Genomic DNA, 13,430 nt, shown 5'->3' with positions numbered 1-13,430 from the left:
GTAAAGCAGGTATGACAAGGTACACGAGGGCTGTTATTTTGACTTCGTCTTGGGAAAGTTATGCACAAAATTGTCGCTAAAATGTCTACAATTATCGTTACTTTAAGAGCTGAATACCTCCTCCTGTGTTCCACGAGGATCCATTCGAACCACTTGATTTCCAGCGACACAACCCATTAATAAAACTGCACTCACTCAGAACAGCGGCTAAAAGTTAACATTCACACGCTGGTAAAAGACAACTTTCTTATTTTTGTTTTGTTGCCACATTTGTTTTAAATAGTCCTTGTTAGTGAAATCACAGCTACATTCAAATTTTCCAGACTGAATGAAAATAGGAAACCGAACACCTAACACCGAAGTTGAGCTTGATCATGCGAATATCAAGACCGAGATTTGAGTTATCTGTTGAAGCCGGTATGGTGTGACGATTGTTTGATGCTTTAATTTCAGATCATTGTTACGGTAAATAAATCGCTTCTTACCCACCTGTAATAAAAACGTGACCTAGTTCAAGGTATTTTATGTCTTTTTCATCGACAAACGAGTAAAGGACCTACAAGAGAAGGTTAACAATGGGTAGCGTTAATATACAATTCCAGGTAGATGACAATTTTCCTGTATGCATTGTAATGAGTCTGGACTTGATTTATTGTCTCAAAATAGTTTTTCAACGGCTTAACTGAATTGGCATATATTCAGTTATTGTCTGCTGGTATTTCTTTTTAAAGGACCACCAAAAAATTTCACGACATCTGATGTTCACATTTATTCAAGTTATAAGATTCAAATATTGACATCCAGCGAAAGAAAACAGGAAATCTTACTTTTGTACTGGGTGTGAAAGAACTTAGTGGTGAAAAGACAGTATCGTATCGGGGTGAATTAAACTCACCTGTATACGGTAGTCTCCTGGTTCCACATCTGCTTCTAGTGAAATCTTGAATAAACGTTCACCGCAATTCATCGGCTCAGAAGAATTGATCACATATTCGTTGCCGAAGATCGTCATAGAGATTCGTAGATCGCAATCAGGACAGAAAATCCCTTGGCAGCAATACCGGTACGAACCTGTTGTTAACAGAAACGAAAGTAACATGTAATCACTTCCTTTAACTTTCATGGTATTTGATTTGGGCAAACTATAGATCTTTACAGAGCCATGATTGCTTCAGAAAAATCTTTAAGTTTGTCGGCTACAGGGTGGAGTGGGAAAAGATAGAATGTAGATGTAAAGGTACAAGGAAGGTTAAGGAGATGGAACTAGACGGGGAAAACCAGTAGAACTGACAACCTGAATACCACTAGAAAAGGCTTACCGCGGAACCAATAAAATGTAAATATATAAATACCTTGAGTGAGGAAGACAATAACCATTAAAAACAAAAATATCAGGGTCAGGCTGTTAGTTAGTCAGTTGGTCAGTCAGTCGATCGGTCGGTCGGTCGGTCATCTAGTCTGTCAGTTGCGTCGTTTATTTGTTCCCTACTTCATTTGTTAGGTGGTTGGCTTGGGAAGCAGAAAGGAAGGTAGGTAGGTAGGTAGGTAGGTAGGTAGGTAGGTAGGTAGGTAGGTAGGTAGGTAGGTAGGTAGGTAGGTAGGTAGGTAGGTGGGTGGGTGGGTGGGTAGGTAGGTAGGTAGGTAGATAAATAATTGACACCCTTTTCAAAATAGCTGGAACCCGACAAACTGTTTACATTAAGTCGTTTACTTCTCGTTTACTCTGCAATAAGAGTTTACTTCTTTGAATGGCGGATGATTTCACTGTTTCAATATTTTAAAGGCACATTTTTTTTTTTTTTTTTTCATTTTGGACCTACAAGTTAAAATTTGAATTTCTCTATAGATATTGAAGTAGGTCAAGTCGTTAGAATATATCGCGGTTGTACTGTAAAGCATCAATCGGTACTGCAAACCTGCGATTGATATCACGGATCCAACTTCTGCTGTGAACTCCTCACCAGGTTCAAATCGAATGTTGCTAAAATTGAGGTGCCGCTCGCCTAATAAAGAATATAAAACATCATTTATTAACATTATTCATTTATCAATTTAAAAGTCTAATTCCAGCATTGAACTTCCCAAATTCTGCATATTTCCAGACTAGGATTATTGGTGTTCTCCCATTTTACGAAAGAAATCGATCGCAAATATGATTTCTCCTCCCTCCTCCCCCCCCCCCCCCCTTACCCCACTTTCTGTCAGAGAGTACCCTCAAATTCAGATTCAAGCGGAATTAGTTGACCACATTTTGCGATTTGCGGTGTCAATTAGTTGTTGTTAATTAGGCAGCTGCAGTGGACATTTCGACGTAAACATTATTTCAGTGTGATTATTCAAAATACAAAATTCATGTATCCCTTGATTATTTACAACACGCTCAATATATCAATATTCTAACATGGCTCCCAGACTGCGACTTGTCTTTGTCTCTCTACTCGCAAAAGATAATTGGATACGAAGAAAACGCCACCAAAGATTGAAGTTTTTCCTGAAAACCTCGGAGTCATCTTAGAATATTGATATATCGAGGTGTGGCCTATTTCCAACCTGGTTTCAACCAGAATAAATTTGCAGCATCCATTGGCTTTTGTTCGTGCCCATTTGGGAACTTGATTCCAACGGATAGGTGATCATCAAGTTTTTGTTCTGTCATAAAGACCTCAATTTTATAAAGACGACATCGAGAGAGGAATATTGGCTTTGAAGTTTGTTTGCTCGGAGACCTGTTCGGAAAAAAAAAAAAAAATCAAGATACTATTTAAAGGAAAATTTTGAAAAGCGATCGTATGCTTGCTACGTACCTGTCTTCTTGATAACACGCTGATAAATTAAGGGAAATGAGAAGAACGACACTTGAGCGTGTAAAGAAGATCATTTGGCCAATTTGCTCTAAGGCCAAAGTGATCGTTCCATATTAAAACAACAATGCTATTGCTGGTTTTCACGGTCATCAAAAGCAAAAATCGTAACCATTCACTAATTAGAGTCAAGAATCTTGGATATGACACAGGACTGATATATAAACAACGTTGCCAAGATTTAGGCAGGTCACTGCGGTTTTTCATTCGCGCGTTATTCGGAGTAATGTTTCACCCAAATTGACAGAGCTTTTTAAGGAGACGACATGTTGGTTTTCCTGGGAGGATCAACAATGTGGTGGCCGTAACGTGATAGAAACATTTGTCATTGAATTTTGCTCACTATTACAATTAAATTAGAACGCAAATTTATTACTGGAGCTGCGACACATTGAAACTAATACCTCGGGCTTCGTGAGCCTTCTCGGGCCGCCATTTTCAAAAATGGCGTCGTCCCGAGAAAAAATGTCACACCGCGCAATAGCTTGGAAATTCAAACGTGCTCTATTACAAAGCGAAGAACCCGGTCGTTCTTAGCTGATTAGATGGACTTATATCTTATTAAACTAAAACCTGAGAAGGAAAGGTAACGTTTTTCATGATGGAATATAACAACGACGTTCGTCACAAGCACGTTACAGAGGATAAGTCCAATACAACGTTCAGTTTACCTTTCCCACTCCAGTCGCGCCAATTTCAGCTTGTCTCTTAGCGTTATTAACATTTTATTCTCAGGCTCGTTGCCTCTGGAATCTTGAAGATCACCAATGTCCTGAATCCATAACTCGCATTCTTCATCACAGGTCATATAGAATGTGTGATAGCCACTGTTAATGACCTTGAGAGAAAATGTACAAGATCTTGTAATTTAAACAAAAACATTCACGTAAAGCTTAAACGAATTTTGAGTTCCATAACATCTTAAGGACGTTCGCGCCCAAAATGTTCCCACGCACATATTTTTTTTAAAAACTTGCCATGCAGTAAGTTAAAGATAAACTTTCGCCAAAAAGGCAAAACTGGGGGACCACCGCGCTCTTTTTCGCGATAAGACGCATTGAAGACCAGGGGTTTTTAGAAATTAACTGTAGGTGAAGTTAACGCAACCGGTGCGGCAAGCCTTACTCTTGCCTATATTTCTTCCCTAGCGCGCACGCTTGATGTATGACGTGGCGTTACTTTGCAACATGAATTACGTGCGCAGTACGGATGCGCGGAAGCAACTGGCGCATACGTTTCTAATGTAAAAAAGGCGGATAATTTGCCTTATCAAATCCACAGGGCCCCTCTGGATACCAGCCACTGTGCTGAATGGGCCACCCTGCATAAATAAAGTTTTACCTACCTACATGTGCTGGTATTAAATCAACAAAATGACTAAATCCTGAATTTCTTCACAATTCACCAACACATTTCAGTTATACCACATTTCCACAGCACTAGTCACATCAACTTTGAATTAAATCTTAAGTCTGCTGACGAAAATTTCATGTTGCTGAGTTAAACGACGCGGTGGAGGCGCGGTTGCCTCATGGTTAGTGCGCTCGTCCCCGGATCGAGCAATCCGGGTTCGAGCCCTGGCCGGGGACACTGTGTTGCGTTCTTAGGCAAGACACCTAACTCTCACAGTGTCTCTCTCCACCCAGGAGTATACATGGGAACCGGCGAATTGTTGGGGAAACCTAACAAATTGCGGGGGAGTGACCTGCGATGGACTAGCATCCTGTCCAGAGGGAGTAGAAATACTCCTAGCCGCTTCATGCTACAGAAACCGGGATAAGCTCCCGTAGCTATGAGCCAGTCGGCTCCAAGGCTTCACTTTATTTTTTTTGTTGAGTTAAGCTGGTGAGCCGGCATGCTTGCCGTACTCCCAAAAGGCTTTTTTCCTACTTTTTCCAGAATCACGCAGAACAGGGAAATCTTTGCTTACCATGTTGCCTCATTAGCATAGGTGATTCCGTTTGTTATCAAGTTACAAAATATCAGATCTGAATATTGAAAGGGCATAGCATGGTTAACTGTTCCATTTCAGCCCGGTGTATTAAATAGTTTTGTGCGAAGTGGGTTTAAAAACTCCAGTTTTTACAAGAAAAATGCAGGAGCTCATTAGCGATTTTGCCACCCAGATTTACAATTTTTGGATGAGATTGTGGCCGCTTTTGTGAGCTTTTAATGGAGTGTTTTCACAACGCGGCCAGCAGCAATGCAAATTTATTGGAACTAAATTTAAAGGGCGTGTTTACATAAGAGGGTAGTTCAACTCCCACAGAATAGGTTTGGTACACCAATATGGCTGCCGATTCATTGTTTTGGAACACCAAATTGGCTCCCGTGACCGCCGTGACGTCATGTGACGTTGTATTCTTCTTAACTTCATAGAGTAGCAGCTGTTATTGTTTTGGAGCTAGGGGCATTTGTTATACTGTGCTCTCAAAGGGTATTGAGCCATTTATGTGATACCTTGCGAGAGCTGCTACCTGATCCATTTTCCCCTGAAATACTACACCCAATGAGCCAAAATTCCACCAATTAGTAAGTTACATAAGCTGTTTAAATGTTAAGAGTCAATTCGTGTCAACGTGACGCTTTCTTTTCGCAAAGCGCAAAGTCGAATCTAAATGAGGAAAAATGTAAACATCTACGTCAGCAACGATCTCCCTATAGATGTTCCTGAAAGATTGTATTACAATAATCGGCTTTTTACCTTCAGATAGGCAGTTAGTTTCTGTGCATAGTTGTTTCCAAAGTTGGCTGGTGCATCCATTAGTTGAATTAAATTCCAAAATCTACTTTGAAGCCCGAAAACATTATATTCTTGAAGGGTATCCGGGCTTTCATTCTCTTTTCCTGTATCCCAGACTTCTCGAAGTATTCCTTTGGCGTTTGTCTGTGACTCTGATAAAATAGGTGAATTTGAGTTCAGAACATTGAAATGTAATAAACTGGTAAGCAGCTGCAAGTACAACTAAAGAGTTTTTATATGACTCCTCTTTAATAAATAATAAGATTGTTGTAATAAAATATAGATAGATGAAAAAGAGGGAAAGTAATGAGTTTTAAATATGATGTATGGCATCCTTTTGTTATGTTATGTTATGTTATTAACATTTTATCATTTTCACGTTTTCGCCTATTTATAAACGTTCTACATAAATATAACTTTTCCACACGAACACGAAAACAAACAGACAAGGTATAAATAAATAAACTATTTAATAGGCCACTTCCGAGTTGCCTTTTACCTCTGTGTCAAAACGAGTCTTCGTGCGAAACAACTCACAGGGAAATAAATTCCGCCTACATGTTCATTTTCACGTACTTCAACCTCATTTTCACATGAAAGGTTTTGCACGAAGACTCGTTTCGAAAGAGAGGCACGAGGTAACTTGGAAATGGTCTATTAATGTGCAGTATACCAGGAGTAACTTTTCTAGGTTACTAACGTCTTTCAAAACAGGTAATCATTCAAGTTCTAACACTAACCTAATGCCAAAACAGTGACATGGCACAAAAGCAGCGTGGTGTTGAAGTTAGGCCCGTTGATGTACAAAACGTCACCTTTCACTGGGGGAAGACATTGGTATTCCAAATGCAGAGAGTGCTGCTTCTCTGTGCACTCAGATCCGGGAATGACACCAGATTGATTGCGAGACAAAATCGACACTGTTACAGGTATGTCATTACTTGTATTCTTGGCATTTTGTATGATCACTTTGTAGATGAAGAACTCTTTGGCAAGTTCTATTTTGAGCCATGGACTCGCCTCCTACCCACAAACATTTAGATAAGCATTAATAAGCGCTGTTATATTCGTTAAATGTGTACCCATTTTAATCGCTTTTACGTTTCAATGATGACAGGAAGTTCTCGTCGCAAACGAATTTATGTTATCTCTACAGCGCTCACCCCTAGGGATAAACGTTAATAATCATTGAAGAGTCGGTACTTTTTGTTGAGAGGTGACCGAAAAAAAGAGTTTGACTGAACACGTACAAGTGTGTATGCCCACATTCTTTTTTGTTGTTGTTGTTGCAAATTTATTCCTGATTTAAATAATAATTGCGTGAGCTTTTTAAATAATTATTTTCTGCGCTCACGATAAAGTGAAAACGATAACAAGCAACTTTCATTATCAATGCCTTTAGAAAGATTTCTATATAAATGTTTCTTTATTTTCTGCGGCATTTACAAAGTTGTGAGAAACCATAGTCATGATGTTTTAATTCAGTTCCTTGCAATCTCTTTCCTCAAATCTTCGTTCCTTACTGCGCAAGCTCGACAAAACGAGCGACACTTGAAAGTTCCGTCACAGGCTCGAATTTGATTTGTGTTAAGGACTATGCATATATTCGGAAGTTAAACACTACCCACTCGATTGATCAACGTGTTTGTCAGATAAGCATGCGCAATTCAACCAGAAATCCGATAAATTTTGACTTCTAGACAGAACTTTCCAGGGTCGCTTGTTTCCCGACCGCTGGTCAAGGGGAACGAAGACTCTCAGAACGAGGTAGAATTCTTTGAGTAACATCATTGTTACTTCAGTGCATATCTTAACACTGTTACCTTTTGAGAGATAAAACAGGTTGCAGAGTTGTTGTCGACGGCAAATGATGAATTGCTTCCTGTAGCCAGACTTGAGAAGCGAGTCAAACTTCTATGAGCAACATTAGCTTTGGTAGCTAAACCAAATCAAACATTCGTAAGATACTAGCTACTCGAATGGGGGAGGGGTGGGGCCGGTAGCCTAATGCATGGCAAGAGCTATGGAGTTGTGTATTAATTTCCCTATCCATTCTTTCATCGTCATCGTAGCTATAGACCCAAGGTATGTGTTAGGTTTCATCCACTCTCATAAAAGCCCAAAAACAAAACTAGCATATAATAATCACCGTTTAAGGGAATATACTCTATACCATTATTTCTATTTTTCTCACCTTGAGCACTTTGGCAGGCAACGCCAGGTAAATCATCACAGGGCATGTTAATAATCACTGGATAGTACCCATAAAATGCAATGCAAGTCTCGCCTGATTCTTTTTGGGGATATCCCGCTTCAAACAATGCGCTATCGACAGATGTTCCATCTAGCCATGACCAACTGCCCAGATCCCTGATTAGCCCAACGTGAAAGATATAGGGCCACTGTACTAATCGCAAAAGTGGGACAATTCCTTGTAGTTTTTCGTAGGAGTCGATAATTGCCAGATAACCGCTTTGGCTTAAGCAATCTGACCAAGCATCCTCCCAATCAAGGCGAGGACTGGTGTGTATCTTGTAGCAGTGATTACCGATTAATTCATAACCTTGTTGACACGTCCTGTTCACTGAAAAGAAACTAAACGAATCACCACGTATACGATAATTTAAGATTTTATATTGTATAATCTGCATTTGGTTGAATAATGAACAGGTGACGTTAAATTTATAGCTGTTGTAAAATCCTAAAGGACGTTTATAAGATTGAAGATGTGTCAATAAATCGCATTTCATTTAATGAAAACAACCTCCTTTTTAATTGTTTGTCATCGAAATAATTCACTTGAACTAATACAAGAGCTCTTCTAACGTATAAAAATAGGTGTTCTAACCACCAAACACCAACACCAACCCATTCTAAACAGACTATTTTTGAAACTACTCCGAGTTGATATAATTTTGCAAAATGATTCCTGTCAGCATTTTAAGGGGCTTTGACGAAAATTTCTTTGGTAGCTGTTGACATTACTTGGATCAAAAAGTCATTTATGTCCCAGTGATTCATTAAGTAAGAAACAGGAAACATTTTCCGTTTCTATCGATTAACAGAAAACGAGTGCAGAAAACAAATGCTGTCGGAACACGAGCCGCAAGCGAGTGTTTCAGCAATTTTGAGGTCTCAGAAACTTTCACGAGTGTTTTTTTAAGATTTCTAGAACTCGATGAAAACACAGAGATTTCCGATTCCTTTTTAGAAAACTATGCGAGAAAAAGAAAGGTCAAGAAAGGAAAATCGCTCGTTTATTTCGATTTAAAAATGTAATTTTCTTTGCTCACGTCAAAAGTTTGTACTGATTCTGTGTTTCTATCGAGTCATGGGGTATTTTCTAAATACTTATCTGATTTTCTCATCTTCCTTTTATCTAAGAAATAGAAACAATTCTTTGTTTCTATCTAGTTCTACGCGTTATTTTCTTATGTGATCATTTCGTCATCAGTTCGGGATAGCTGCGGAATTAGGTTTGGAAGCATGGTTGTCAACTCGTTTTATTTACTATTCCTTGGTTTTCTATGAACCTTAACCTTCATCAAGAACTTTACTTAACCAAACATCAATTAATTGAAACAAGTCTTTGAGCGAGTTCAAACCCTAAATTTTAAGACGTCGCTAAGGTTTGCAAGCATTTCCTCACTAGAAATTATTGATCGTCGTTGATCGTCATTTAAAAATATGAGGCATGCCAATCTACTAAGACAAGAGGGGTAGGAGAATGTTGTTACCATGATTACAGCTCCAGAAACTCACCTGGTCTGGCCTCGCATATGTATGGTCGCGTTTTACTGCAGACTCTCGCGGCAAGCCACCAACCGCAGCCTCTATTAAACATCCTTCTTTCAAAGTTCTCAATCACTCCACATCTTCCATATTGTGCCGTATTTGGCTCTCCCGGTCCCCACAGAGCTGCATCAACCACGCCTCCTTGAGGCCATTGCCAACGCAAGTTGAAATTTTCTCGTGATCCTAAAAACAGGGGTCTGCGGCGAAATTCTCCCGTAGTGTAGTACATGGATAAGAGTCCGTTTAAGTCTTCCAGATCCCGCACTACCATGAGGTCCGCGCCTTTCGCGTTACATGCCTTACGTGCGCTTGTCCAGCTGCTAACGCCATATTCACGATAATAATAATAATACGATGGCGACGTCTTTATGAATACACAACTGTTTTTCAGATGAGACCATCCTGGAGGACACCAGCTTTGCTGCACTATCATGAGAGAAACGGGACGATATAAGATTGAAAAATGCTTATCATAGATGCATCAACTAGATAACACTTGAACGTAGCAGATAGCTTGGAAAATAAGGAATGCCGGAATAAGGAACAAGAACCGGTATACTCGGGATACCCGGAATGACCGAAAAATAATTAATTAATTCATTGATTAATTAAAAATAAATAGGTTAGTTATATAATTAAAAATAAGTTCAATCCATAAAGAGCTAAAGAAACATTGATGCTAAGTTTTCTTTTGATAAAAAGCAAAAGGGGAAGCTAACAAAGAAAAACATTCAAACGTTGAACTGCAGAGAGCTATAAAATGTTAATGCAAAAACCACAGACGATGATCCTGTTGGTATTCGTTGGTTCGACACGAGTATAAAATTTACCATCTTGATGATGATCGATCAAAAGGAAAAACCGGGAACACTAGAAGACGATCCATATGGAATAACAGGGTTTTTTTGTCAATGATCTCCGTGCACACTAGCTTTGAGGTGGATATCATTTTTTGATAAAAAAAAAAAGTCACAAAAAAGGAAATGTGCCAATTAAAAAAACAAGAACAGAACACCGCTTACATTCACAGTATTCCCATTCTCTGTCCTGAGTGTAATTAGATGTTGTAGCACACCAAGGTCTCACTGTTGATCCGTCCACTGTACATTCATTGTATTGTCTACCATTGTACTCAAACGGGAACACGCAACACTTTCCCGATGGAAGACGAATTTTGGAACATGCTTCTTTCGGTCCTAAAAATAAAGAATTTGAAAATGGTTGTATCGAAAAAAAAAATTAATGAATAAATTGCGGATGGTGTGTAAAGGAAATAGATAACCATTTCAGTGATATTTAAAACTCAAAAATCGCAAGGAGTTGAAAACCCCTCAGACCTGTTATTAGGTTTCTTTAGTACTGTTTAAATTACACACACGACTGTGACTGTATCTTTTTAACTTAAAAATAAACAGCTTTATTAGCTTCAGGGTATGATTTTCTTATACTATGGGCGAGGGCGTTTTTATTGTAATGCCTTTTGTTAAGCTTATTTGATGTTCAGCCCACCCCACAGGTATGCTTTTTATTGTTTTTCTTTGCTATTTTCATTTGATTATTATATTCCCTTACTGTTAGCTTCTTGATGTCTTTTTACCTTCACGCTTCCTGTTTTACTCACTATTAGACTTACAACTGCCCAAGGTTATGTTTACAAATTTGCCTTAGAATCGGTCATGAACTTTCTTTTGTAGACAAGACACCTTTGACGATATTTTCATAACTTTTTATTGAGACATTTTTAGGAAAATTTCGATCCTACTGTATCTGACTACAAGCTCTTTTTAAGTTTTGAATGAGAATTTTTGTTTTGTAATCTGGCCGATGGAAAATTAAACCAACTGGAAACTAGTTATTTGCAACATACCAAAGTCAGAAAGGTTTGAAATAATATACTCACTTGATGCGGAGACCATTGCTGCAAACATGACGGCTAAAATAATGACTGACCAAGTTGAGCAAATCCCACGAGCACGTAGCATTTTTAGTTCTTGGCTTTTAAAATATCATCTTAAAAAGAGGAATAACGAAAAAGAGTTTATTGAAGTGGGAAGAAAAAGAAGAAACTCTTGCATGAATGATTTTTCTATCGCTGTCATGCATTTTGCGTTTCGTGCAACTTCACAATATCTCTATCTGTACTGTAAACAACCTCAGGTGATCTTTCATTATCACTATAACAATGTTTGAACTTAGCTTTGAAGAAAGCAATTGAAAGCAGGAACCTCATGTTCGACTGGCAGACGCTACAAAAACGGTATGATTAAAGTCGAGTCACTTACACAGAATTGCTTCAAAACAGTGAAATTCTTATCTATGATGCATGAGACTCAAGCCCTTCTATATTCAACTAAATTACCTTTGATATCGTTTCAAAATCTTAGCAAATAAAGTTCGCTAAGAAAATAATGGACTCTTGAGGTCTAGAAAAAACTGCTAGCGGACTCATGAGCGGAACGCGATTGCGCTCTGCAATTTTCCAGATCTAGATGGCGCATTATTTTCCTAGCAAAAATAGAAACACTTTCTTCTATTTGGAATACAGAATGTAGAATAGAGCATGAAAAGAGAAGGGGCGGTGATATCGCTGGCAACACAATATACGGAACCCGCATTTATAAATTATGAACGCTCGGCTTCAATAGCGGGTAAACAGCACATACACTAAAGAAAAGACAAAAGAACTCATTCAGTTTGGACATGAAATGGTACCTTCTTTTAAGGAAAAAATTGGTGTGTGCTTCGATGACTTTAAAAGTCAATGTACTTTGAAAGGAAGCCAGAAACTAATACACTTAGTTGATGGAACAGATATTTGAACAAAGGTACTAAGTCACAGGAACATTTGATATGCAGAGAAATAAAGTACACAGTCGTACTACAGAAGCTCACGGATTACAACAAGAACTTTTTCGCGATTTTCAAATGCTTACTGAAATGCTTGTACAGGAACGATTGGGTTTGTGATGTTTGTTACCTCACTTAGTTTTTTTTTTTTTTGCAAAATTCCTTATTTGTCACTCGTCTCAAACTCCACTAATGTTAACCATAATTAGCCATTTTCGGTTCATGTTAGCTAACTGTTGTTTGTCTACTTCCTTGTTAAACCAATTTTAAATTAAGGTAGTTTGAACATCGCAAAATGTTGATATATCGGAACACAACACCTGAAGTTTGTGTTTGGAGTTCAACTGATTGTGGAAGAAGATGTCGACGATAATTCTTGATATCAAATTTCAATACCTACTTGAAAATTCGATCTTAGCCTTAACTTAAAGCTCGGCAATAAACCGCTTCTTAGGATATGCAATTTCTTACAACATAAAGCTAAAAATTATACTCATTCGTCACATACCTTAATTACCTCCTGTACTGTAGAAAAGAAGATCAACTTTCAAGCAGAATTTCAAAAATTTTCTTTTAAGCCATTATGACAAGTAAAAAAGTTATGTTCCTTTGCACCTTGGCTTTGGTGTTGTAAAAACAACGTCCGTTTCTTTTAAATTTTCCTGCTTTAATATAACTTTTCAAAGCTATCACTGTTTTAATTAATTATAACTACATGTACACGCATCATGTGTCATCCCTCCATGAGCTTGGAAGAATACACGTTATTATCTTGGACTCAAACGTTTAATTTAAATGCAAAACAAAAAACAGAAGATTTGTTTACTTCCTGTTTGAAATATAGCTCAATACTAGTGAATTAAAATTGCTTGTGTTAACAAAAGCAATAGGAATGATTGTTACGTGCACGCGATGTTAAAATGTTTACCCAATAAAAATGATAGTGGATTTATCAACATTAACTAGGTCTGTTATGCCAAGAAAAAAACTAATCATTACGTACGACTGTTTTCTTTTCGTTAAAACTTATATAACCGCCTTACAAAAGCATTGAATAATATAAAAAACGTTCTCTGTGTTTCCATAGAGAGCGAGTGGGTGTTAGGAGAACGAAAAAGGCTGTAGAAAAACTAGCCTGCGGCTCACGTTTCCACACCTGTTTCTAATTATTTGCCACGGCTATG

At 38.2% G+C, this 13,430-nt stretch overlaps 1 protein-coding gene across 1 annotated transcript in view; it reads right to left on the bottom strand.

The window, feature by feature from the left end:
• The window catches only part of LOC110062958 (uncharacterized), a 53,829-nt gene that overhangs the window by 38,650 nt on the left and 1,749 nt on the right, over positions 1 to 13,430 (bottom strand). Inside the window, exons 3-15 of the mRNA XM_089273011.1 lie at positions 11,300 to 11,409; positions 10,422 to 10,595; positions 9,367 to 9,825; positions 7,799 to 8,188; positions 7,428 to 7,543; positions 6,345 to 6,627; positions 5,566 to 5,756; positions 3,533 to 3,699; positions 2,551 to 2,726; positions 1,917 to 2,003; positions 896 to 1,071; positions 490 to 556; positions 118 to 207 (exon numbers count right to left, since the gene is read on the bottom strand). Of these exons, the coding sequence (XP_089129137.1) occupies positions 118 to 207; positions 490 to 556; positions 896 to 1,071; positions 1,917 to 2,003; positions 2,551 to 2,726; positions 3,533 to 3,699; positions 5,566 to 5,756; positions 6,345 to 6,627; positions 7,428 to 7,543; positions 7,799 to 8,188; positions 9,367 to 9,825; positions 10,422 to 10,595; positions 11,300 to 11,381 (2,458 nt within the window). The 5' untranslated portion in view covers positions 11,382 to 11,409. The remainder of the gene's footprint in view (positions 1 to 117; positions 208 to 489; positions 557 to 895; positions 1,072 to 1,916; positions 2,004 to 2,550; positions 2,727 to 3,532; positions 3,700 to 5,565; positions 5,757 to 6,344; positions 6,628 to 7,427; positions 7,544 to 7,798; positions 8,189 to 9,366; positions 9,826 to 10,421; positions 10,596 to 11,299; positions 11,410 to 13,430) is intronic.

Source organism: Orbicella faveolata, unplaced genomic scaffold, assembly GCF_042242905.1.
Source record: "Orbicella faveolata isolate gen_17 unplaced genomic scaffold, um_ofav_v1 contig_35, whole genome shotgun sequence".
In the NCBI taxonomy this organism is placed as follows: domain Eukaryota; kingdom Metazoa; phylum Cnidaria; class Anthozoa; order Scleractinia; family Merulinidae; genus Orbicella; species Orbicella faveolata.
Note: the sequence above shows the minus strand (reverse complement) of the source record. Positions and strands in the feature narration are given on the sequence as shown.